Source organism: Camelus ferus, chromosome 19, assembly GCF_009834535.1.
Source record: "Camelus ferus isolate YT-003-E chromosome 19, BCGSAC_Cfer_1.0, whole genome shotgun sequence".
Classification (NCBI taxonomy): domain Eukaryota; kingdom Metazoa; phylum Chordata; class Mammalia; order Artiodactyla; family Camelidae; genus Camelus; species Camelus ferus.
The window spans coordinates 35,972,952-35,999,361 of NC_045714.1; the positions used below are offsets into that span (position 1 = coordinate 35,972,952).

The window sequence follows — 26,410 nt, forward strand, 5'->3', positions numbered from 1 at the left end:
GCAAGAAATCCCATCTTAACTGTTCAAGCATGTCTTGACTATGATCCATTGCTTGTCCCTGTACAGTCAAGTTCTACACAAAAAATCCAGTTGAGCGTTTCATTGGACTCTGCAAGTCAATTTGAAGAGGCTTTACTCAACATCTTTACAGTGCTGTTTTCTTAATCAAAAACATGGCATGGCTCTTCATTTATTTAGGTTTTAAACTTTTCTCTATTTTAATTTTATTTTTTCATAAAATGATTTATTTCTTTTGTGAACTTTATCCCAAAGTAACTTACTCTTTGTTAAAATTACATTTTCTAATTGGTGGTGTTATTACTGATGTTAGATTTTTAACGTGATTTTGAATCTTACAACCTTGCTGAATTTCTTACTGGGTCAGAATCTCTTCGATCTTTGTGTAGATAATTATACTTAACCGGAAATTATGATACTCTTGTTTCTTCTAATCCCTTTTTGTTGCTTTTTATTATCCATTGGTTAGGAACTCCAGTATACTGTTGAATGGTTGGTATGTTCTTAGTTTTTAATAATTTATATTAAAACCTCTCAGATCAGCCTTCCCTAAGAGACACTATAGATTTCTTGCTCAGGAAAGGTTAGTCATTCCCATAAAGGAAGGAAAGGCATACCTGAGATTTGCTTTTTGTTTTTTAGTTAATAACCTAGTCTTGGGCAATCTAAACTTCACTGGTTTAAGTTTTAATCAGTTTTATTCATATATGGGGCTTGTATTCGCAGTGCCTTTTATTTTATAAAACATTTGACTTATGAGAAAATATTTTGTCTGCGTTTTTTTTTTTTATTAATGCTGGTTGGTTTTTTTTTCCCCATCACTAGCCTCTTTTCCAATTGCCTTGCCAAACTGTGTATTTTAAAAGCATGTATTTGTGTTAATAGGTGAACATGGGTAAAAATTATATGGCAAGTATTCTTTGTACTGTTTTGTTTTTTACAGGTTTTCTTTAAATTTGAAATTATTTCAAAATAAGTGTTTAAAATGTATTTATTTATAAAAGTAATACATGCCCATGATCAATATTAAAAAGTTTCTAGAACAGCTATAATAAAAAAGACAAATAACTCAATTTTTTAAAATTTTAAAAAAATTTTATTTCTTTAATCTTTTTTTTGAGGGCGAAGGAGATAATTAAGTTTATTCATCTGTTTATTTAATGAAAGTACTGGGGCTTGAACCCAAAACTTCATGTATACCAGGCATGCACTCTATCACTGAGCTATACCCTCCCTCCCAAATAACTCAATTTAAAAATGAGCAAAACACTTGAACAGACAGCCTCTAAAAAGAAGATAGGATAATGACCCATAAGCACATAAAAATGCGTTTGATATCTTTAGTCATCATGAAAATGAAAATTAACCACAGTAAGGTACTCACTGCATTAGAATGACTAAAATAAGATTGATAACACCGAATGTTGGTGAGGATAGGAACTCTCATATAGTACTATTGGGAGTGTAAAACTTTGGCAGCTTTTTTTTTTTTTTTTAAATTAAGTTAAACATTCATCCATCCTATACCCAGCATTTCTACTTCTAGGTATTTACCCATGAAAAAAGAAAATATGTTGATAAAAAGCTGTATCCAGGAATGGTCAGAGTTGCTTTGTTCATAATAGCCCAAATCTGGAAATAACTCATGCTTCAACAGGAGAATAGAACAAATGGTTGCATAGGAATGATACTCTGTAATAACAGATAATGAATTACTGATGTATATACAGCAACATAGTTGATTCATAAACATTAGACTGAGCAGAAGAAGCCAGACACAAAGGAGTACATACTGTATGATTCCATTTACATGGAGACCAAAAATAAGCAAAACTAATTTTCAGTGATAGGAATCAGAGCAGCCTTTGTCTCAGTGGGGTAGGAGGGGCAGTGTAGAGTGGGGATTGACTAGGAAGAGGGCACAGGGGAACTTTTAGGGGTGTTGGATATGTTCTATATTTTGATAATGCATTTGTCAAAACTAATCAGATGGTATACTGTGCATTTCACTCTTTGTAAATTATACCTTAATTTTAAAAAGTAAGGGAAAGGACATAAGGACATTGACCCAAGGACATTCTCCTATATAAACACAATACAGTTAACACACTCGGATATTTAACACTGATGCAAATCTACCATCTACAGTGCAGTTCACATTCAAATATTATGCTATTGTCTTTTACAGCATTTTTAATACTGAGGCTTTAGTAAAGGATCGCACATTATTTTTATTTTTTAAAGTGTCTTCATGTAAAATATCCTTGTAAGAGAAACTTTGAAATCTTGAGTCCTGGGGCATATTTTCTGGTGCCTGTAATTTCATTAAATTTCATTTAGCCTATTTCATTTTTGTCAAACTTTCTAGAGTTAATGTTCGGGAAGTTAATGGTATCAGACTTCTAAGTCTATATGGAAAGATTAATGATCCTTAAAAATACAGAATTAGAATTGCAAATCTTGCTTTCGTTTTCTTAAAAGTTTTGTTCTTCTGTTTGCCCTTTACTGAACCTGTATGCCTTTAGAAATTTTGGGTTGTTGTTTGAATTGCAAACAATTGGGTAGTATTTCTGTTGGTTTAATGAATGAGGTTTGTAATCAGCTCTAGGTTTCCCCTAGACTCTGGGACCTAGGGGAAAATTTGACTTAGCTGTTGGTGAAGCATTAACAACCTGATTTTTCTCTTTAAATGTTAATTTCTTGATCACAAAAACAATACACATTAATTGTAGAAAATACCCCAAATCAAAAAGAAAGTGAAGGACTCACAACTTTACTGAGTTTTAGAGGTGGTGCCAAGTAACACTTTAGGAAATAAATATTTATGTCATCTTTTGTCTATGCAAACACGTTCACACAATTTTCATTTTTTAAAACGATGGAATCATCCTGTATAAAGTTAACTGCTTAATTCACTTGCATCATCTCATTTGTCTTGTCATTAAGTATTCTACAGCTTTATTTCAAATGACTATTTGTTAGTATTCCTTGATGGAAATAACTGTAATTATTTTTGTCAACTTTTTTATTGTAGAAATATAAGACAGTAAAATGCATGGAACACAACTGTTCAGCTTAATGAATTATTGTAAAATAATTATCCTTGTAACTGCCACAGATCAAGATACCAAACGTGGCCAGTAGCTAGGAGCCCTTGAGTTCCTCTACCCAGTTAAAACCCCCTTCATCTCTTAGACATAACTACTATCCTGACTTATGGAAGTTATCTTCTTGCTTTTCTTTAGTGTATCCCACCTGTGTTTGCATCCCCAATGTTGTACTTTAGTTTTGCCTGTTTTTTAACATTCATCTATGCTATTGTGAGTAGCTGTAGTTCATTCATTTTTTATTACTGTATAATAGCTATTTATTGAGTATCAGTCAATACATTGATCAAACCATGTATTCATTCTGCTGATGGGCACTTTGGCTGTTTATAGCCCAAGTTACAAATGACACTGCCATGAACATCTGGATATGCTTCCTGATGTGTATATGCATGTTCTTCTCTAGGGAATCCAACCCTGGGATTGATATTGCTGGGTTATAGGATGTTTGTATCTTCAGCTGTACCAGATAATGCCAAAACTACATTCTTAAATGTTTAGGATCCATTTTCAGTGTACCTATTCCAAATCCTTATTATTACTACTTGGTATTGTTTAATTTTAGCCATTCTTGTGGATATGATGATATCTCATTGTGGTTTTTATTTGCATTGTTTTGTGTCTTCCTTACTGTTAGTGAGGTTAAATACCTTTTCATGTGAATGTTGGCCATTTGGATATCCTCTCTGGTGCAATGCCTAGTTCATGTCTGCCTGTTTTTCTTCTAGCTTGCCTTTTTCTTAGTGATTCGTGTAGTCTAGGGACAAGTTCTTTATTAGTACGTAAGTTGCAGATCTCTTCTTCACCTCTGTAGGTAGTTTGCTCTTTTCACTTCATTAATGATGTCATTTGCTGAACAGAGGATCTTAATTTTAATGTAGTTCAACTGATTGATTTTCTCCTTTAAAGGATTAATGCTTTTCATGCCCTGTGTGTGTACGTCTTAGAAGCATTGAGTTAAAAAGTATGTAACATTTTTAGATTTTTGCTTACAGTTTACTTCCCCACTGGCTGTGCATAAACCTTTTTATACACCATTTTCATGCTCACCAACAGTGTATATGTGATTTTCCCACACTCTTGCCAGAACTGGAGTTTTGGGGTCAGTTTTGATAATGTAGTAGATCTCTTTTCTTCGTTAATGAGTATTTTATCTTAGTTGCCGGTGTGATTCAGAGAATAAATTGTGCATCATTCCAGTAACATGGCAGTCAATAAGCATAATTGCAAGATTAATACTAAAAATATCTTTTAGCTTTTAATTCTGAGGAGCATTCATGGCTGGTAGGGAAAAGCGATAAAGATATGAAAAGCCATTTTCTTTTCTATTAGTTTAAGCCAGCATGATTTTGGCTTAAATTACTGAAAATAAATTGATGAAGACTTAATATAGTAGTCCCCCCAGAAGTTCCTCTGGGGAAATATGCTCCAAGACCCCAAGTGGCTGCCTGAAACCCTGGATCGTACCTAATCGTACATTACTATGTTTTTTCTTACATACATGTCTACATACCTATGATGAAGTTTAATTTACCAGTTAGGCACAGTACGGGGATATAAATTAGGCACAGTAAGAAAATACAAATTAGGCAGAGCAAGAAGTACCACCATCATTACTCCTGCCTTTGGGGCCATTAAGTAAAGTAAGAGTTACTTGAACACAAGTGCTGTGATACCATGACAGTTGATTGGATAACCACGATGGCTACTAAGTGACCAGTGGGCGGGATATGCTGGACAAAGAGATGATTGACATCCCAGGTGTGAGATGTCATCCTGCTGCTCAGAACAGCGTGCAGTTTGAAACGTATGGGTTGTTATGTCTGGAGTTTTCCATTAAATATTTTCTGACCCTGGTTGATCATGGAATGCAAAAGAAACCACAGATAAGAGGGGGAATACTATATAGGAGATCAAGGGACCCATGGAATCGGTGAGTTAGAGCTTTGTGGATTTCCCTTATAAATTTCTGGCATATTTTTAAGCAGCAGAATCATGATTTTACCTACTCTTTTCCACACACTTTTTTTCAAAGACAACACCCCCACCTCAACCTCTCTGCTCCTCCTCTCTCCAGCCCCCAATATTCATTCATATCCTTTCCTGGTTTTGAAGTAGCTCCTAAGCTCCTAAGTTTTCCTTGGGAATAGGTAGTTTAATCCTGAGACTCCACAGAAGAACCTGCTAGAAGAAGTGTTTGTTAGGAGATGAACTTTGGAGTGGAGCTCTCCTCTATGCTCTAGCCTTGTTTCTACTCTTAGTTTAGTTTAGATCTTCATCACTTTTTGCTGGATTTCTGTCATATTCTAACTTCCTCCTGCCTCCAGACTTCCCATGGTTAATAGAATGAAATTCTTAAAACTCGGATCATTCCCCTGGTTATCCTTTTGAGACTTAAAAACAGTCACAGTCTTTTTTTCTTCTTCTTTTTTTCCTTTTCAGTTTTATTCAGTAGAAAAAGTCACAGTTTTAATCCCTCAGCAGAATGTCATAATTGTCACCGGCCTCTTGCTCTCTCCCTGTCTTCCTCACATAACCAGTTTTCCACACACCTACTGAAATCTGTGAATTCCTTTGAGTGGAATGTTCTTACCCCATTACCTAGAACTCCCTTCTTCCTCCCCACTGCCAACCTATTTGCCTACTAGCTAACTTCTTTCAAAACCCAGCTCAAGCAACGCATCTCCTTGCAAACCTTACCTCCCTGATCCTTATTCACTTTCTGTACCCCTATGCCCTCTCTCTCTTCCAACTCATTGAATTTGATGCTCCCTCTTCTGGGCTGCCACGGCTCTGTCTGTATGTTTCCATCCCTGTGCTTTGCATTGTTACAGATATGATTTTCTCCTCTACTCATTTGAGCTCCTTGAGAGGAGGGCCCTGATTCCCCTCCTTATACCCCATCCTCCCACCAGGAACTAGCATGATGTAGCTTATAGGATGCACCCCATAAACGTTTAATGGACGTAGAATTAGATATCTAACTTTCTTGATATATGTATGAAAGAACTTTGTGAGAAAGAGGTCAATTAGAAAGGGATAGGAATTTAATCAACATTCTAATCCCTCTTCTCCAAAAGTAATAGCCATTTAGGAATGACTGCTGTGCTTGTAGGATTTGTAGGGTTTGCTCACCTGAGTTGTGCCTTGCTGTCACAGAAGGATGCCCTGCAGTGGTCTCGCAGTCCGGCTGCAGTGGAGGGAGAGGAGCCAGAGGACACAGCTGATGTGGAGAGCTGTGGGTCTAATGAAGCCAGCACTGTGAGTGGTGAAAATGATGGTAAGTATCTTTGACAAGATGGGCGGAGAGCCAAAAGCAGTTGCTAGGGGCTAACCTTTATTTCCCTCTCTTCCAGTTTCTCTTGATGAAACGTCTTCTAATGCATCCTGTTCTACAGAATCTCAAAGTCGGCCTCTTTCCAATCCCAGGGACAGCTACAGAGCTTCATCACAGGTAGGGAGGAAAGTTGGCGACAAGGCTGGGTGGGTACATGAGGCCAGGCACAGGACAGGACTCTGTCCTGCAGTTCACTGTGCATGTTTGAAGAGTAGAGAAAATCAGTTTGGTCCAAACCTAGTATCACTGTTAGTATCACTTAGAAGTGGGCCATGGGAAAAGTGGGTAATAGGCCTGAGAGCAGAGCTGTTTGTTTTTTTCTCCTTACCATGGATGGATAATTTTGTTTGTTTTTATGGTAAACATGGGAACAGCCAGGAAGAAGTATAGCAGAATGGGGAGAACATGAGCTTAGGAGCCAGCACTTTGAATTACGGCCCTACCACTCACTAGCCTTGGACAGATTCCTTACCTGTAAAATGGGGAGAGCAATAGTCTTTTCAGCTTGGGGTCACGCTCGGCACAGTGGCCAGCAGCTGGCTTAGTGGCGTGAATCACTGCTGCTGTCGGCATTACCTGCCTGTGCTGGTTGAGTACTAACTCTGTTTTACAAGACGGTGGAGACGTGGTCAAGAGGGACTGCTGTTGTGGCCCTGCAGGTGACTCGGGCTCTTTCTGTATTCCCTCTGGGAATATAGGCAAACAAGCAAAAGAAAAAGACCGGGGTGATGCTGCCTCGAGTTGTCCTGACTCCTCTGAAGGTAAACGGGGCCCACGTGGAATCTGCATCAGGTATGTGTAAGCTCGTGGTTGTGATACTCCTTCCTCAGGTCCTGGGGACCTGTCTCCCTCTGGCAGCAGTTTCTGACCTGGCTAGTGCCATGTCAGTGGAGTCAGGAGCCCCTCCTCTGGCAGGCAGCGCGCTGTGGTGGTGAGACCTGACCTAGGTTCCAGTGCTGGGCTCTGCTGGGCGCCCTCCCCTTTGCCTCACAGGGCGGTCGTGAGGGTCCGATGAAGGTGTGTGCAGGTGCTTTGTAACAGGTGCAGTGCTGTGCAAACTACGATGGCGGTTTGGCATTCTTACATGATATTTTAAGGCCAGACCATGAGGTAGTGATCTCTGACAGCCTGAGGCCAGGCCATGGAAGCCAGCAGCATTGCTGGCCACGTCTCAGGGAGAGCTGGGAGAAGTAAGCTTGTCTGAGAGCCGTGGGCGTGGCGTGTGATGCTTTTGACCGGTGGAATGCTGTGCCTTCAGGGTTCTCAGGCCGCCACGCCGATGGCGAGAGCGGCAGCCCGTCCAGCAGCAGCAGCAGCGGCTCTCTGGCCCTGGGCAGCGCTGCTATTCGTGGCCAGGCCGAGGTCGCCCGGGACCCTGCCCCGCTCCTGAGAGGCTTCCGGAAGCCGGCCACAGGTGAGTGGCTTGGCACTCATTTCTCTGCCTGTAAGGGGGCTCCTCCAGGCCTAGAGAGAAGATGATGTCTTCTGCTCCACTTCCTTGCCAGTTGATTTTTACTTCTTGGGTGGCCCTCTATTTTCTGTTGGCTTTTTTACCTTGCATTTTGGTTATTTTACATATAGATCTTCTCTGCTAGACTCTCAGAGAACTCCCTGTGGGCAGAGATGGTGCCACATTGCTTGTACGTCTCTGTAAGGGCCTAGCCTGTGCCTGCCTTGGTACTGCTTAGTAAATGCTCAAGTGAGTGAAAAATTGCTTCTGAGCTTCTCAGTGAAGAATTCCAGCATTTGTTTTCTTTCTTTGGTAGCATCCTGCCAAGTTTGTTCTCAACATCTGCAGTCTCTGTCAGATGTCCTTTTTTATAACTAGTCAGTATGTTGAGTGGAAGCCTATGCTGAATTTGGGGAATGCAGACAAATTCAGTAGTGTGTACCTCCCATCCCCAGCAGGGCTATTTGCAAGGCTAGTATGCTGTCTGCTATTCCAGGATTTAATTCTCAAAGCCCAGATGCTGGTTTTTTGTAGATGGGCCACGTGAAACCATTAAGAAGACGAAACCTTGGCTTCTGAAAGTTAGACTAAACCATTGCCCAAGTGGCATCTAGGTTTGCTGTCTTGCAGCTTCTCCAGCTCATCAGCAGTGCTCAATCTCAAAGTCTCACAGATCTCTCTTCCATTTGTTGGGCTTTTGTGAGAGGTATTGACATTTCAGTGGACTTTAAACAACCCTTAGTACCTTTCTGCATGGTGGTCATACCTCTCCAGCCCGTTCACAGAAGGCTTTTGCAGATTTTTCTGTTGGACACTCACTAGATTCACTTTTAGACAACTTCCATCGTTTCTCCCGTTGATTTTGTGGAGGGAAGCTCATAGCCTGTCCCCTGCCTGCCTTTCTGTGGGTAGAGTATCCTGTTCAGGCTGTGACACAGCATGGTGCAGTCTCATCTGAGAGGATGCAAGCCCAAGTGTTCTCTTAAGGTTTATGGTAGCAACAGTAACCCGAAAAGAATAATAGTAACTGATAGGTTAGAGTGGACTGGACGATTCAGCAGATCATGTGCAGATAAGCTCTGTGTAGCGTGGGTGCTGCCACCAAAGTTTTTCCTTAGTTGGCATTTGTTTTGTTTTGTTTTGTTTTGTTTTGAATTAAGAAGCTGAAAATCTATACGTTGCTTCTTACTGCTTCAAAAATCACAGGTCCAATGAAGCGCAACAGAGGAGAAGAGATCGACTTTGAGACGCCTGGGTCCATTCTTGTCAACACCAACCTCCGGGCCCTGATCAACTCCCGGACCTTCCACGCCCTGCCGTCCCACTTCCAGCAGCAGCTCCTCTGCCTCCTGCCCGAAGTGGACAGACAGGTGCAGATGCGCAGCTTCCTCTTTGCCTCTCTCTGGGCAGGCTTCTCTTCTCTTTCTAAGTTTGTTTATTTATGGGGTTTTGTTTCTTGATCCTTCTAGGCGGGAACAGATGGCCTGTTGCGTCTCAGCAGCAGCGCACTGAACAACGAGTTTTTCACCCACGCGGCTCAGAGCTGGCGGGAACGCCTGGCTGATGGTGAGTAGACGTTCTCATCTCAGTGGCTTAAGAGGTGCTCACCATGTGTGGTGTCACTCATCTCCTGGTAGTTAAAACCTGAACAGTCATTTTTCAGTGATTTTTTTTTTTTCAAGGAATATTTAGTATAAGGCAGGCTTTCCTCGAGTAGATACAGTGGGTGTGAATGTGGTCAGTACCGCTAAAGGAGGCACAAGAGTATTTGGGCTTTTACTGTTTTGTGTGTGTATAGTCATCTGTGTTGCCTCTTCGTTGTTAGAACTGCAGTCTCCTGTACTTTCCAGTAACCATGGCATTCTCTGGGTGGGTGGACGAAAGTGCACCATGGCATTGACCTGCATGTGAAGTTCCACCAGGTGCTCTGTCTTTTTAGACATTACCACTGGGAATGATTGCTCTTAATTCGATTTTGTGGGGAAGCTCTTTGGGGATAGCATTGGGAGGTCCCCAAGACCCTCCCCAGGTTCAATGATTTGCTAGGAGGACTCACGGGACTCAGCATACAGTCGTACTCACGGCTGTAATTCATTGCAGTGAAAGAACACAGAACAAAATTAGCAGAGGGAAAAGACGTCTGGGGTAATGTCCAGGGAAGCCAGGTGCAAGCTTCCAAGTCCTCTCCCAGTGGAGTCACACAGGACATCCTCAGTTCCCTCAGCAAGGAGTTTGACCACATGTGTGAGATGTAGTCTCCCAGGGAAGCTCATTAAGGACCTAGTGCCTAGGGTTTTTATGGGAGCTCATCATGTCAGAAGCCTCTGCCTGGCACATCCCCAAATTCCAGAGTCCCCAAAGGAAGGCAGGTGCTCACTATAAACCATCTTGTGTGCATAAACTGTTTCGGCACAGTGACCCGTTCCTGTCAGTCAGGGGGATGGGAACCCTCCTGAACTAAGTAAGTTCCCAGATGTCAGCTGAGGGCCCACCTTGTCAGCAGGTCTTTTTAGGCCTGCTGTGTTGACTTTTTCCTGCACGGGGAGTCAGAATGTTACTCTTGTTTGTTTGTTTCTGTTTCGCTTTTTTGATCAATGCATTGCTTGCTGTTGAAGGACCAATTACCCAAGGGTACACTTCCCTTGTAGTAAACTTGTTAGTTCTGTGCTGAGAAAGAGCATGATGTCAGAGACCCTCCAGAGGAGATAGGAGCAAGCGAGGGTGGAGAAGAGATTTCCAAACTCACCAGAGTCACATGTTATTTTGAAAACTCCTGACGTGGTAGAACTGCAGGATTTGGCTTTTCACAAGACAGACCTTAACATCCAAACGCACCACTGTTTGGTTTCTCTCTAGGCGAGTTCACTCATGAGATGCAAGTCAGGATACGACAGGAAATGGAGAAGGAAAAGAAGGTGGAACAATGGAAAGAAAAGTTCTTTGAAGACTACTACGGACAGAAGTAAGGCACTTGACGCCCTGAGCCCTGGTCTGGCTTGGGGGGATAGGGGCCGACGTTCAGTGTCGTGCTCGCTGCTGTGTCGCACGGGCACGTGGGGATTGCATGACACTTGGCTCATTTGCCTAATGCCATCACAGGGAAGCTGACAGAGGTTTTCCTATGGTCAGTGTCATAGACCATGCAGGTTTTTTTTGTTCTAAGATAGCTGATATCTGGGTGTATATTATTCATGGAAATAAAATAGACATGCCCTCTCTGCCCTGTAACTGATGATATGAGTTTGATTTGCAGGTTGGGTTTGACCAAAGAAGAGTCGCTGAAGCAGAATGTAGGCCAGGGGGAGGCTGAAATCAAGAATGACTTGCGTGTCCCAGGAGAATCAACACGGCCACCGCGTGGTCCGGCCACCCGGCAGCGAGACGGGCATTTCAAGAAACGCTCCCGGCCAGATCTCCGAACCAGAGCCCGAAGGAATCTGTACAAAAAGCAGGAGCCAGAGCAAGCAGAGGTTGCTAAGGACACACAGTCTGTGGCACCAGACATGCCCCTCTACAAGGATGGGGAGGCTGAGAAAGACTCAGCAGGGGCGGGTGGTCCCCACCCCCCTGGCACATCCTCTGCAGCACCCGACCCAGAGAGTCCCGAATTCCCGGCGGAGACTGGGGCTTCGCGGATCCAGTCTGATCCAGACGACCTGGCACGTGTCTCTGCGTCTCCAGACAGAGTTCTCAGCTTGCCTCAGGAAGCTGTGGATCTGGAACCCAAGGATCAGAAGAGGAAATCCTTTGAGCAGGCGGCCTCTGCATCCTTTCCCGAAAAGAAGCCCCGGCTTGAAGATCGTCAGTCCTTTCGTAACACAATTGAAAGTGTTCACACCGAAAAGCCACAGCCCACCAAAGAGGAGCCCAAAGTCCCGCCCATCCGGGTAGGAGGCTGTTTGATTCCTAGCTGCCCTGGGCCCAGTCCCCTTTGAGGAGCCCCTTGGCAGGGACAGAAAGCCCTGGGTCCTTGTGTCAGTTATGTGGGAGTGTAGTGCTCTCCAAGAGAGCCGTTCTTGAGGCTGACTTGAATATCGGGGATAAGGTTCTTTTCTTCCTCTCTTGTTTGGTCACTCGGTTGAAGTTACCTCTAGAGGTCAGAATCCTTTGGGGTTTTAAAGTCTTCACACAGTCCCACCAGAAATTAAATTTAGAAGTGTGGCGTATAAGAGCCCTTGAGCAGAATCTTCTCAGAATGGGTGGTGTCTTGGACAGCTGTTTTACCATGATTATTTCATTTTTACGGAGAATGATTTGATTCTCTAGGCCATGACCCCTAAGCTACTAGATTCCCCACTTAGCTGTACAGTTCCTAGATAAGAGCACTCAGTCAGTTAAAACTGTTTTATTCTTCTCTTGCAGATTCAACTTTCACGTATCAAACCACCCTGGGTGGTTAAAGGTCAGCCCACTTACCAGATATGCCCCCGCATCATCCCCATCACGGAGTCCTCCTGCCGGGGCTGGACTGGCGCCAGGACCCTTGCAGACATTAAAGCCCGTGCTCTGCAGGTCCGAGGGGCGAGAGGCCACCACTGCCATCGAGAGGCGGCCACCACTGCCATCGGAGGGGGGGGTGGCCCGGGTGGAGGTGGCGGCGGGGCCACCGATGAGGGAGGTGGCAGAGACAGCAGCAGTGGTGATGGTGGTGAGGCCCGTGGCCACCCTGAGCCCAGGGGAGCCCCGAGCACCTCTGGAGAGTGTGCGTCAGATCTACAGCGAACACAACTACTGCCGCCTTGTCCTCTAAATGGGGAGCACACCCAGGCTGGAGTTGCTGTATCCAGAGCCCGCAGAGAGGACCTGGCTCCTCTCAGAAAGGAGAAGAGCTGCCCACTGCAGAGGGTTCCAGATGTCCTCACAAGTGCGCTGGAAGATACCTCCCCACTTCCTGTTGCTCCCACTGGGGACCAGCCGCGCCAGGCTTTGCCTCCACTGTCCTCCAAAACCCCAGCAGCTGAGAGAGCAGCTGAACAGCCTGTGTTGCATCTAGATGGTAGAACTGAATGTGGGTTTGGTACTACCTCCTGGGAAGGGGATAATGAAGAGCGAGGACCCACTATCCCCCCAGAGAATGGGCCTGTTCAGTCTCTAGCAGGGGATGTTGTATTAGAAGAAGGAACCTGCCAGGCTCTAGACCATGGCAGTAGTCCCACCGTGAAGGATCCTGTGACTGTGACCCCCAGTTCCATCCCCAAATCATCACTGGCTGGTTGCCTGCAAGACAGACAGTTTGATGACGAATCAGGACTTGGTGACTCAGGCCCACCCTCGAGGGAAAGTGTTACTAGGCAAGAAAACTTGAAGACCGAGGCTCTCGACTCCGCCGGTGCTGCTCCTTGGGTGCCTCCCCTGTTAAGTGATAAGGCAGTGGGGCGGCCTGATCCTGACTCCAGAGATGACGTCCCATCTGTTGAGCCCCAGGTCCGAGAGGAGTGGGAGAAAGATGCTCCCCTCGTGCCGGCATTGCCTATGAGGTTGACTGCTGAGGACGGCCTGGACCCTTCTGGACAGCTCTGGACGGTACCATCTCAAGGGTGTGTTGACAGCACTGGCAGTGACTGCAAACAGCTGGAGGTTGAAAAGCTGAGAATCAATGGAGACTCTGAAGCACTGAGTCCTCACGGCGAGTCCACAGACACAGCCTCTGACTTTGAAGGTCACCTCTCTGAGGACAGCAGTGAGGCTGACCTTGGTGAAGCCACAGTGAAGAAGAGGTCCTTGGCGGTGGAGCGGGATGAGAAACAGGACTGGCGCTGCTCTGCCTCACTCTCCAAGGTGAACGGTGACCTGAGCCTGGTCACGAGGACAGATGGGATGGTTGTTCCTCAGAGCTGGGTGTCCCGAGTCTGTGCGGTTCCTCAAAAGATCCCAGACTCCCTGCTACTGGCCAGTACCGAGTACCAGCCAAGGCCATTGTCCCTGGGGAGGCCTGGGTCCTCAGTGGAGGCCACGAACCCGCTTGTGATGCAGTTGCTGCAGGGCAGCTTGCCCCTGGAGAAGGTTCTTCCTCCAGCCCACGGTGGCAGCAAACCCAAATCCCCACGACTCCCACTGACGAAAGAGCAGGGCCGTGGTGGCTCCCTGAGGATGGGATGTTTGCAAGACCCTGGGGGAAACAGCTGCAGAGCTGGCCGGAGCGGCCCCCCCTCTTTAAGAGCTTCAAAGGAGTCTCTCCTACCTGAGAGCTGTGAAGCAAGCACCGATCTTGCCACCCAGGCTCCTGGAGCACCCCCCAAAATTTCCAAGACAGTCCCAAGCGTAGACTCACTATATCCAGTGACAAATCCGACAGCTGCCTCTGGGAAAATAGAAGTGGATTCCAAAGAGCAGTTCTCTCTCTTTAGTTTTGAAGATCGGCTGGAAGCCCATGACCTGTCCCAGGGCAGTAATTCACATGCTGCGCCAGGAAACCTCACTACCTCGAGAGCCCCTGGTTTCTCATCTCCAAATGTGATCTCCTCGGATCCCAATCAGACAGGTCGGGCCCTGGGTGATCAGAACAGTGCTAGAGGCCAAGGGAAGAAGCTCTTTGGCTCCAAGACCGAGGCTGCAGCCCTTCAGTGCCCCAGGCCTGTGGAGCCCACGCCACTGCCCGCTGGTGCCCCTCCCAGTTTTCCCAGTAGGAAGTTGGGGCCAAGCAAAAACTCTGTGTCTGGTGGGGTCCAGACTGCCAGGGAAGACTGGGCTCCAAAGCCACCACCCGTCTCTGTTGGCAGCACTAAGAGCGAGAAGACTTTTGGTGGGGGTCCTCTCAAAGCGAATGCAGAGAACAGAAACGCAACGGGGCCTGGTCCTCGGGAACTGGTGGACCACTTGCAAGGGATGCCCTTTGTCCTTGATTTGCCCTTCTGGAAATTACCCCGAGAGCCTGGGAAAGGGCTCACTCAGCCTCTGGAGCCTTCTTCCATCCCCTCCCAACTCAACATCAAACAGGCATTTTACGGGAAGCTTTCCAAACTCCAACTAAGTTCCACCAGCTTTAATTATTCCTCCAGCTCTCCCACCTTTCCCAAAGGCCTTGCTGGAAGTGTGGTGCAGCTGAGCCACAAAGCAAACTTTGGTGCGAGCCACAGTGCATCACTTTCCTTGCAGATGTTCACCGATAGCAGTACGGTGGAAAGCATCTCGCTCCAGTGTGCTTGCAGCCTGAAAGCCATGATCATGTGCCAGGGCTGTGGTGCATTCTGTCACGATGACTGTATTGGACCCTCAAAGCTCTGTGTATTGTGCCTTGTGGTGAGATAATAAATTATGGCCATGGGAAAAGTTGTATATTTAGTGTGTGTATTTTGATAATGATTGAGCTTAAATCTGTATACACAATATCACTGATAAAATAGACTGTCTCTAGGCAAGTCTTGCCTCTCTAAAATTTATAGTGCTAAAGCCCCTCCATCACTTGTCGGACCTTCCGATCTTGCTGGAAGGGTTTCCTATAGGGCCACTCATGGGGCTGCCCAAGGCCGGCGGCCCGAGCTCTCACAGACCGTCAGAGCCTCAGAGCCTGGTGCGGCGTGGGGAGCCGCCTCAAGACCTAGAGGGACTTGACACTGAAGCAGGAAAGTTGTGTTCTCCACCAGGGGGCTCACTTATCTGAACTGAGTAGGAATGTCAGTCTTCCACTGCCCCCTCCCTGCCGTCTTTCCTCCTGCTACTCCTGGGGAATTGATGGGAAAGAAGCCAGCACAGGGTTCAAGTAACTGCCAGCAGTGCCCACCAGAGGGCTTTAAGCACCTGCTGACCTCGGGTCACAGTTCAGTCATTTGCCAGTTGATGGAGCCAGTTTGACCTTCGGTTCTGTTACTGAAGCCAACTTGGGACTTTCCTGCCTCTGTATGGTCCACTGACCCACAGGAGCTTTCGGAACCTTGAATAGACCTGCTTGGACGACGGGTCGGGCATAGGGTTGTCTTTCCTCCTTGTGAGTCAGATGTCCAGACGTTTGAGAATTCCTCTGCTTGACACCCTCTCCGTCACTCTGGACTCTGGGAGTGGGCATCTCCACACACCTGTGTATGTGAAAGTCATTTTACATTTCAAAGCAGTGTGTTTTTCTTATTTTTATATTTTTAACTCTTTATCCTTGGATGTATAAAGTGAACTTTTGGCTTCTGTAAGTATGCTCTATGCACCTCTAATGTTTTATCATGTATTTATATGTTGTACACAGTACTGGCCGATTCTGTAAATGGATGTGTTGTACAGAGAACACGAATGTCTCCCTTATTTTACGTCTTCGGCATCATTGCATTAAAGTGGTGTAACTGACTTCTCTCCACCTGTGTCAGAGCCACTGTGTGCTGTGCTGCCCGACCGATGTGAGGGGTGGAGTGGTTGACTTGCCCTGTCCCAGGTCACCCGGTGGGCCTACTGCAGCTTACAGAGCCGTGGTCAGCCTGGCCGCCAGCTGCTGAGCGGATGCGTCTTGCTCCTCCCATCTCTTCTCCTGCAACCTTCACTGGCTGCCATATGTGACAAGTCACCACCATCAGTGTGTTCATTGCTTCTGGATGAAGGGTGAGTGCCCTGGGGAGCCCCCAGATGGGCCTTCCAGACCCAGCTCCAGGGTCACCACCTGTCAGCGGTGCCTGGGACCATGCTTTTCCGGGGCCATAGGCTCCACTGGACGTACTTTTGACAGCAGGTGGAGGAAGATACAGCCGTGCCTGCTGCCTGCCTCTCTCCCACACCTTTCCGGAAAGTAGATGTCTCCACAGCTGTCTTCCCTCGCCCTGCTTCCTGCCTTATGTCTCGTCCTCCGACTTGCTGCAGAGTTGAGCGTCGTCCTTGTTTAACGTAGGTCTCACTGTGTGAGTGCTTCTGTGTGAAGTAGAAAATTGGTATAACTTCAGCAAGTCTCATTTTATCTGAAGGGTCTCCCCCCCGCCCTTTTCATCCCATGTGGCATTTTTGTCATCTGAAGCATGAGTGGGAAGTTGGCAATGATGTGGTGATTTCAATGCAGTATTGGCCAAGTCCAAGTCGTCAGCTTCAAGAGTCTGTTTACCAAAGACAGGGAGCAGAGGCCCAAGCGTGTTTGATCCTCTTCTGCTGTGACCTTTGGGACCACTCTAGGGGACAGTTGGGAACTGGTCTGCCAGGACAAGCACTGCTCTTGTATGTCTCTGTGGTCTTGGAAAAATAAACCTGTACAACCTGCACTTGTGGTCTCGGTCCTTTTCTGCAGCTGCCCCGCCAGGTGGGAGGAAGGTCAGGTTGGGGGCAGACACCTGTCTCATCTCACCTGGCACTGGATTTAACATTCTTGTTTGCGGAGTTTTTTTGTGAGTTTAGTCCCAGAGGCACAACTTGTCGGTGTTGCTGGTCGTTAGACTGTGTGTGTGATTTGGTGAACTTAACACCGTGTGGGCTGGAAGCAGAAATCCAATGAAAGTGATGAGGGTACTTATCGCTTGTGAATCAAAGCCATGAACTGTGACATCCCTCCCGCTGCTTGCCCCACCCACCTCACTGAGACTGAGATTGCCTGGGGTTCCTAAATGGCTGATGATCTGTGGGGAGGGTGACCAGTTCCGACCTTGAAAAGCCATAAACACGAGCACCTTTCTACCTAGCAGTGGGGCGGCAGTGAGGGAGGGGCTGGCACGACGTGGGGTCTGATGCTGGTTGATGAGCCTCAGTGGATGGCAGGGGTTGATCTCTCAGTTAAAGTCTTCAGACTTAGCTGGAGTTCTTAAAATATGTATCGCATTTTTGTGCTTATCGGAAACTATCTTAGCATATAAATAAGCCTAAGGTAAGAAAATAAATGCTAGAAGTAAAGGTTAATTAAAATATATTCATTAATTTATTTTCTGTGAATTGAAGAATGTAGGTTTTACGTGTGGTGAAAACACGTTTTGGGGCAGTCCAAGCTGTAATTTTGCGGTGCTGCTAATCGATCGAAGGGTGGGTGAAGTTACAGTTAGGTGGCTTTGTGGTGGTGACGTGTCCTTGTGCCTTCATGTCACGGAATCCATTTGCCTACTTGCTTCTGCAGAAGCTGAGAATGTATTCGAATCCAGGGTTGGGACCTGACATGCCAGTTGCATCTCATCAGGGAGGTTGGGATGGGGTGGTGAGTTCAAGTGTGGACATTGCTACCTACCAGCTCAGTGGTTGGGGCAACTCACTCAGCCCTTGTCAGCTTTCTCATCTTTGAATTGGGGTAATAGTTGCTGCTTTATAAAGTTGTAGTGTGTGGCACAGAGGAAGTTTGTGCTCCAGACTCTTAGCTTGCACCAGACCAGATGATAGCTCCGTGAACCGACAGTAGAGGTCTGTACGGCTCCTGTCGCCTGCTTGACCCTCACGCCAAAGAGGAGCCATGGAGGTGGGGGCTCACGTGCCGCGCTGAGGACTGGTGTGGGTGGAGTGGACTTCTGACTTCCGGCATCTCTCTACAGTTGACTACATAGTCCTGAGTTTAGAGACTGAGTGCTTGGCAGGAGGGGTTTATTTTACCCATGGTCCAGAGGACAAGAAAACGTACTGTTTCAGAATATGGAGAAAACACTATCCTATTGGCTTGGTGCAGTAGCATCCATGTATGCCCAACCTGCTTGTGAGGTCAGAGCCTGCTTGAGAGAGAAGTGTGTGTGTGTGTGTGTGTGCGCGCGCGTGCGCGCGCACGCTCACTCAACAGCAGCCCACGGGCCTTGGGAACCAAAGCTGCCTGCCCTGTGCCCTGAGAGGGGATGGCACGGGCCATGTTTACCTTGGGTGTGTGTGGTGGGGCATTTAAAGTGGTGGAGAGGGTGGGCTCTGTGACCCTGGAGGTTAATGCTTGGAACCAGTGACAGTGTCCCATGCTTCCTCTTGTCTTTGTACATCAATTTGAAAGCCTGGAATAAATATCTAACAACCAAATGTCAACGAAAGCTCTGTTAAGGAAAATAGAGTAACAAAAAGACGGCTGTTGGTACAGTGGTTCTTAACCTTTCTGGGAACACGGGGTCCTCTGAAAGCACAATGGGAGCCCTGGACCCTTTCCCCAACACCGGAACGCACATACACCCAAGGTTGTGTGTGTTATTTCAGAGGGTTTACTAGCTCCTTAGGCAGCTGGGGCCCCTCACTGAAGAACCCCCTGACTGGTTTAGACAAGAGATCAATCAAAGAGGGGAAAGGTGGCTTTGCAAAGGATGTTTCCTGTAACTGAGCTTCCCTGGTGCATTTAAATTACTTTAAAACTGCAGTTACAGGGTCATTCTCCGCTTCCCCTCATGGAGTAAAATGAGGTTCACCTGTTGGGTCATTGAGTTAGTTCACTGTTCTGTGGGGGCTTTCCCATTTGACGTTGTCCTGTACGCTTAACACCAGTGGTCTGGAGCCCCGTGTGAAGAAACCAGCCTGGGACCAAGCAGCAGTTCTCTGTCCAGAGGAATGTCTTCTCGGATCGCAGTGCTCCGGTGGCTGCAGCGCTCGTCTGGAGGTAAGTGCTTTCCCAGTCGGTCAGCCAGCGCGGTCTGCAAGCGGTGGGTCGGGGGTCTGGCTGTGTTGTCCCAGGTGGCGGGGCTTCGTGGCCCCTTGGTGGTTCTCAGCAGTGGTAGTTTTGGCGAGACAGGTGTTATCATGGCATTACTGAGGATTTGCTGCCCTGGGTCCCCACCTGTGCATGAGGAGATGACGTACCAAGTTGCTGTCTTCTACTTTGACTGTACCTGCTTCTGTCCTTACGAACTGTAGCCCCAGAGTACACTCCCTGGGTGCAGCAGCTTCAAACTGTTGGCCCCTCTTGTTTTATCCATTTATGTAGTTGGTTATTGCACAGAACTTAACTTAAAAGAAAAAGATTCTTCTGCCATTATAAAAAGTTTTAAAAAACAACTGCCATATAGAGTGTGTATGAATACACACAGACATGCAACTTTAACAGTAAGTTACATTTATGCTTTTAACTCACAGAATTATTTTTAAACTCATGACCATCAGGTTTGTCCCCAGTCATATTCCTGCAAGTTTTCCTTAAAGTTTAACCTAAATGACAAGTAAGATGAAAAAAAGTCTGCACACAAGTAAACGTCTTTGTAGGGGAGGGGGAAGCAGCCCTTTTTTTTTTGTTTCCTTCTAGGTGGGGTCCCGGGCTTTGGGTCGAATGGAGTGTCAAGTCCTGTAGGTTCAGGTCTGAGGGGGGTGTTTCCTCAGTTTTCCCAGCTGGCTCTTAGGGACTGCTACCTGAGTTTTATTTCAACTGTGCCCTGGGGTGATGGGAGTGGAAAGAAGGCGGTTTGCAGGGAAACAGCTGCATTTAAAACCTTGCTTGGTCACTGACTGATTCCAGGCGAGGCGTGCATCCAGTGTGTCCCTATTCCTCATCCATAAGCGGGGCCAAGAGCATCCCTCTGGAAAAATGACAGTGAGATTTCAGTGCGCCATGTGCCTGTGCTGGGACCCAGTAGGTTACCTGTGAAGATTCCTTTCCTTCCCTTAAAGATGGATGAGGTGCCAAAAAATTGACAAGGTTATTTGTTCAAGAAAATTCACCAAGGATCTTCTAGTGTGCTAGCTTCTTGGCTAGGAAAGGGTGGAATCTACCAGTAGAATGGTGTTTCAGTGCCAAACTAGATTTGGAGGGAACAGAACTAGCTGGCAGTGTTGCTGTTGAGGACACAGTGGAAATAAAGCATTCAGTTTGTTATTCAGTGTTTATTAAGTAGATTCAGTCTTATATATGATATACAGATTCAAAAGAAAAAGGATTCCACATACTTATGAAATCAGTGCATTTAGCAAGTAATACCATGGAGATAACAGCTCGATTAACAGCTCATTGGTCTTTTTGTTAAGTGAGGGGAGAGGGAGTTGGCCTGTGCTAGTCATTCCACAAACAGAACAGAATTTAGTTGCATCACATAAAGAAGACACATTCTAAGAATTAAAATATTAAGCCACATTTACTGGAAAAACTCACTATATAGAACACAAATAATTTTTATGGAGCATTGAGGAGGAAGTCCTCACCTGCTTAGAAGAGCCACGTTAAGTTGCATAGGTGCATATCTGTAAAAATATAATTTAGAGGTGAAGCCATTGATTAAGTAATAAAGAGTCACCTTTAAAAGTTGCTGCCATCCTGTTTGCCTTAAGTGCCACATGCTTACTGTCTGGAGCCCCCTGCCCCTCCCCAGAAGTGATGCCTCATGAACAAGCTGCCTCCAGGGGGCCCTGGAAAGTCTTAAAGTCTCATCTCAGGTTAGGGGATTTGCGCTCTTCCCAAACGTGTCTTAAATTATGCCAGAGGATTGGCAACCTCTTGGGTTGTCCTTAAATTCTAGGTGGCTGGACCCTGAAGGTCCCATGAGTCAATGTGACCTTCCCACTCCCAGGCTACTGGGGAAGAGCTCTCTCCAGCCCCAGCTCTACAGCCAAGTCCTGCTTTCACTTTTCACGAGTCCACGCAGTTACCCACTAGCGGCCCACAGGAAGTCTCCGTTCTGAGCCTTGCTCCCAAATGGACCACGTGACAGAGGCGTGTGGGCCATCTGCTGCATGCAGAAGATTTTTCTGAGCTTATCAAAGTGTTTTTCAGCAAATCTGAGTTCAGTGTGATGTAGGTTTTTTGTTTTTGTTTTTAGGTGGAAACAGGTAAAAAGTGAGAGGTTTGGTTTTGTGGCTTTGCTAAGCAGATGAGCTTAGTGAGGTGCACCTTCCTCCTCAAGGGCGAGTCTTGCAGGACACACAGGGACCGGGGCGTCTGTACATGTAAACAGTACACTTTCACTGAGTCCAAAATTAGGAGCAAAAATACAAAGGTTCACATTGGTCTTAGGTAGATACAGGCGAAAAAGGACTGAGCTGTTTAGCTCATAAACAACAAAAACAAAGTTTCTAAAGCACCACTAAATTATATAAAAATCAGACCATGGACGGATTGAAACTGGTATTCTGGTGAAATACTTTACTATCTTGTAAAAAGTTTTACAAAAAATTACAAATTAAAAGTATCAACCCTCTGAGTTCAAAGCAGCATTTTGAAAATGAACTGGTAGTTAATCCTATAACCACCCCTGGAGTCGTAAGTGGCCCTTGGGAATAGGGATGGCTGGGTTCCACCTGTTGGTAATCCTCTAAAACCCTTCTAGCCCCCTGCCTGCCTTCCTCCCCCTCCACACTGTCCTTGGGTATAAACTGTCTGTCTGAGTGGCGACGGTAAGATGAATCTCAGATGGGTTCACCCTTACTGGTCTACCAGATGATCCACCACTAAGACCAGGTTCCCATTTCTCCTCTGTTCCAACCCTCCTCGTGGGGTTCACCCCCTGCGAAGACTTGGGAATTGTACTCTTCTCTTGCATTACCTTTTAAACCTAGGATCCCACATGATTAATTTGTGCCCTGAGGCCCTCCATAAAAACTTTAAATGGCTGTGGGGCAGGGCTCTGGACACTCCCTTTGGGAGAAGGCAGTCCCTGGGGCGAGCGGGACGGCAGCGAGCTAGGTTCAGCAGAACCAGCTCTTTGGTGCTCTCCAAGTCAGGAGGAGAGGGATGGGGTTGAAGCTGCATCTCTTAAAACAAAAGCAAAACTGAACAAGTTCCCTGACCAAACTAGCTAATGGAATCCTGTTTCCACACCGTGACTTGCTCCTGATTCTGCCACCACCAGGGCTTCACGTGCAGCTTCACTAGGAAGGAGCCCCCTGCCCAAGAGGCGGGGCTGACGGGATGGGATCCACCATCCTGGAGAGGCTCTGGGAGCCCCCGTGGACCTTCACCACTAGCATTCACTTCCCTTCTCTTGGAAACACACCGAACCTACACCCTTACTGCGGTGCTAAGGCTGGCTGAAGGTGGTCAGTTAGGACAAGCTTGACTCAGAAAAACGCGACTTCAAACTGTAGCTTATACTGATCTTCAGGTCTAATCCCTTGTGGGGGCTGGGTGGCAGGAACCCCCTTCCCCAGTCTTTCTTACTCCTGTCTGTTAGAAAAGCGAACCGTTTGTGCCTGGCCTGGGTACTGCCTCCAGGAGGAGAAATGACTTGTTAAGCAGTTGGTATCGAGAATTCTAAGGCGGCGATTGTCTCTGCCAGTTTTCAACATTAAGATTTTCACAAATTGCCTGGGGTAACACTTTGCAAAAGATCTACTGATTACTTTGTAGTATTGTTCACACACAAAAATAAATATTTACACAAATTCAAACGTCTGGGAGTAGTACTGAGCAGGTGGGGGCCGGACATGTGGACGGCGGGGGTGGGGAGAGGCCTTGGGCATTGGAGCTTGTGCTGTGCTAAGGGTGAGTCTTGGGGTCCTGGCCCCAGCTGGAGGCCTGGGGACTGGTCAGATGGAAGGCAGAGGTGGTGTGGCTGGGTGGGGTGCTGGAGGCCACTTGAGAGAGAAAAGACCACTCTCAACCTCTAGGGCCTGGAAGCAAGCAGGGGGCGGGGCACCCCACCCTTCAGAGCTTCTGGATCCGAGGTGGTGAGGCATCCACCCCGGAGGCCGCCCCCTCCCCGCCCCTCCTGAGGGTGGTCTGCCTCAGTGCCAGGAGGCAGCTGGCTGCAGAAAAGCTGGTTTGGGAAGAGATGCCTGCTTTGCGGTCAAGTGGCTCTCAAGCTAAGGGCCACCTGGCTCCCCTGGGACCTCTCTGCTCTGAGGGAGGACAGGCAACAGAGGGCGTCTGCCAGCTCTGGGCAGGGGCGGGCAGCAGAGAGCTGCTGTCATGGCTACGGAGTGTTGCATGGAGAGGCCCCGTGGGCCTTGTGAGGTCTGGGCAAGTCCCTGGTTTTAGCAGCACTGGTAGGTATTGCACTGAGCAAGAGGAAGTGCCTACTGGGGAGGAAGGAAACCAGGCCAGCCTTTTCTTTTTGCCCTTTTTCACACTCCAGGGTTTATGGGTTTCTTCCAGGATTGGTCCCTTCAGAAGGGCTGGTCCTAGGAGAACCCAAGTGGCTTCTCCACTTCTGCTAATGATCCCTTTACTCCAACCACAGTGGGAGGAGACCGGGAGCTGCAGTCCACTGGGAGCTCATAGCTGCCATTCCTGTTCCATGGTTGCCTGACAGCCAGGGCTCACCCTGGAAGAAATGGGCCCTTCCCGGTAGGTGTCCGAGGGGCCCGGACCTGGCTCCCTGGGGACAAGGTGAGGGCGAGGGCCCTGCTGACCGGCTGCTGTCTCCCAGCACTCTGTCCTGTCAAACGCCGAGGCCAGAGGAGGGCAAGCTGCTGCTCACGAGGGCCAAGGTCCTCTCTGGGCTCCAGCTCCTGGCCTCCCACCTGGACTTACCTCCCAGGAGACACACAGTGTGAGGAAGCTGGGAGACAGCCGCTCAGAACAGGCTCAGGACACATCCTGGAGAAAGCCCACGCTGGAGTGTGAGGTAGAATACAGGTGACCATGTGACTGGGGGGTCTGGAATGGGGGTGGGGGAGCCGTTTGTTTGTCTTTGCTCTGCAGCGGGTGTGGGTGAGGCCCTCCTGCCTGGCGGTGCTGGACATTCAGAGGGACAGCCAGCCCGATGCCCCCCACAGCCCCCCGCCCTGCTGGCCCACAGCCCGTGCCAGTGTAGTGATATGGAATGTTAGGTCACAGGGACACATCCTTCTGATCAGACAGACACAGACTGGCAATCTGTACAAACACAAAAGAATCCATTTTCAGAAAAATAAATTACTAAGGGGAGAGGAAGAAAGGGTCCACTTTGTTTTTCTCAATAAATATGCAATTCTGCTCACCTAAGACTTGAAAGGTAATTATCTGGGGGTGGGATTCTAACATCAGGGTCCACGAAGATGATTCTAAATAGAGCTGCGGCCCCAGCGCCTTGTTGGGGGAGCCCCAGCCCTTCCAAAGCTGCCCCGTTGGCCTCTTCCAAGCAGGTCAGAGCACCCGTGTGGTGAGATTCCAAAAAAAAGTGTCCTTGTGCCCAGAGTCTCAGGCGCTTGGAGTGTGGCTAGAAACAGCTCTTCTGGATCCACCTCTTTCAAAACACAAAAGGTACCAACTGGTGAGGCGGGAAGCCGGTCCGGGGCTGGGAGGGCCTCCTTCCCTAGTGTAGTGCACTCCAGGTGCCGCGGGGTCAGTTCTGCTGTAAAATGAGGTTTTCCAGTTCATCTGCCGAGCGCAGCAGAAAGGCAGCAGACTCCCGGTAGCCGGCGATGAGCTGCCGCACAGCACTGATCTCCGTGGGGCTGAGCTGGGCGGTGGGCATGGTCCGGCTGGTGCTGTTGCTGGAGGGCGTGGGCGTGGGCGTGGTGGAGGTGGTGGAGGCCCCGCCTTTCATGCTGAGGTCTGTGGGCCCTGCGGAGAGGGAGAGGGAGGGTGAGGAGGGGAGCGGACACCTCAAGTGGCACCCTTCACGTTATCCTGGGGGCCTGAAGCCCTAACTGTTGTACCCCTAGTGCCTAGAAGGGGGCCTGGTACCAGCAGATGAGGTGTGGGGTTCTCCATTAACCCTCAGAGTTATCCTGCAAGGAAGGGGACGTTATTGTCATTTGTGACAGGTGGCAGCAGCTGAGGCCTGGAGGTGAAGATGTCTGCCTGAGATCACGCTGCACATGTGCTCACACTACTCTGCGGGCAGGGTGAGGAGCAACGAGGGGCCAATCTTTGGCCTCAGGGGGAGAAGGACTCTGACCCCAGCTCCCTGGCACTCATCACACCTCAGATGCTTTCTGAGAACCGTCAGGCCTCCCTCGCTTTGGTCTCCAGGTGAGGAGGGGGCCTTGAGACAAAGGAACTCCCTGACTCTCCTCAATGTAGTGAGCAGAGCACTGAAGGGAAACTGATGGTGTGTGCAAACCAGGTGAGAGAGGCTGTGGGTGGGCCCGGGGGGGCGGCACTCCTACGTGTGCTACTCCACCCCCACGAGCCGGCTGCCATGGGAGATGGTGTTTAAGATGCCGCCAGTAGGTGATGACTCGATGCCCCCAAGAGGGACGGGTGTGTGGAAGGCCCCGGGGTCCCAAGTGGAAACACAGAAGGCCAGGAAAAGCAGCACCTGTGGATGCTGAGACAAGGAAGGAGCTTCTCACCCACTGGGGAAGAGCAAGAAAGAGGCCAGCTGCCCTGCTTGGTTGGCTATGGGACAGAGGCAGGGGCTGAAGCAGCCAGACCAACCACCTCTCACAGGAGAGGGACTAGAGGGGCAGGTGGAGGAAGGCGAGGGGAGTGCTAAGCTCTTCCTAATGGGCTATGGCACCTCGAATCCCCCTGACTCGGGAAGTGTCCAAGTGAGGTGGAAGGTTAATGCTGCTGGGAGAGAGTGGGGTGGGTGTACGGGGGGCAGACAGATTAGGACAGGACCCAGAGGTGCTGTCTAGAGAAATCACCTCCCCTTTGTGCTTGAACTGTAGCAGCAAAGAGGGAGCTGAAGTCTTACTGAACCATTCTCGGGGTGTGTGCTGGGGCCCCCAGGCTGGCTCCTCTCTGCCTTTCCTGAACAGCTCCATGGGGTGGGCCATGGCCTTGGGGCCAGGCGAGCCCGACTCTGCCACTCCCAGGCACAAACTCCTGTTGCTGAAGACATCCAGACCGGAAGCAACATCTTGGGA

At 48.0% G+C, this 26,410-nt stretch overlaps 2 protein-coding genes across 9 annotated transcripts in view; one reads left to right on the forward strand and one right to left on the reverse strand.

Moving 5' to 3' along the window:
* ASXL1 (ASXL transcriptional regulator 1) overlaps positions 1 to 17,076 on the forward strand; it is a 60,633-nt gene extending 43,557 nt beyond the window's left edge. For 3 of the 5 annotated variants that reach the window (XM_032462092.1, XM_032462094.1, XM_032462093.1), the window contains 9 exons: positions 6,285 to 6,405; positions 6,482 to 6,579; positions 7,161 to 7,254; positions 7,721 to 7,876; positions 9,119 to 9,282; positions 9,382 to 9,478; positions 10,769 to 10,874; positions 11,166 to 11,799; positions 12,275 to 17,076. In XM_032462092.1, the coding sequence (XP_032317983.1) occupies positions 6,285 to 6,405; positions 6,482 to 6,579; positions 7,161 to 7,254; positions 7,721 to 7,876; positions 9,119 to 9,282; positions 9,382 to 9,478; positions 10,769 to 10,874; positions 11,166 to 11,799; positions 12,275 to 15,160 (4,356 nt within the window). In that variant the 3' untranslated portion in view covers positions 15,161 to 17,076. Of the gene's footprint in view, positions 1 to 6,284; positions 6,406 to 6,481; positions 6,580 to 7,121; positions 7,255 to 7,720; positions 7,877 to 9,118; positions 9,283 to 9,381; positions 9,479 to 10,768; positions 10,875 to 11,165; positions 11,800 to 12,274 lie in introns of those variants that run through there. The other 2 variants (XM_032462091.1, XM_032462095.1) reach the window with 2 other exon arrangements.
* A 3,467-nt stretch (positions 17,077 to 20,543) lies between these two features.
* Positions 20,544 to 26,410, reverse strand: part of NOL4L (nucleolar protein 4 like) — a 121,787-nt gene continuing 115,920 nt past the window's right edge. For all 4 annotated transcript variants that reach the window (XM_032462098.1, XM_032462099.1, XM_014554674.2 and 1 more), the window contains one exon: positions 20,544 to 25,157. In XM_032462098.1, the coding sequence (XP_032317989.1) occupies positions 24,937 to 25,157 (221 nt within the window). In that variant the 3' untranslated portion in view covers positions 20,544 to 24,936. The remainder of the gene's footprint in view (positions 25,158 to 26,410) is intronic.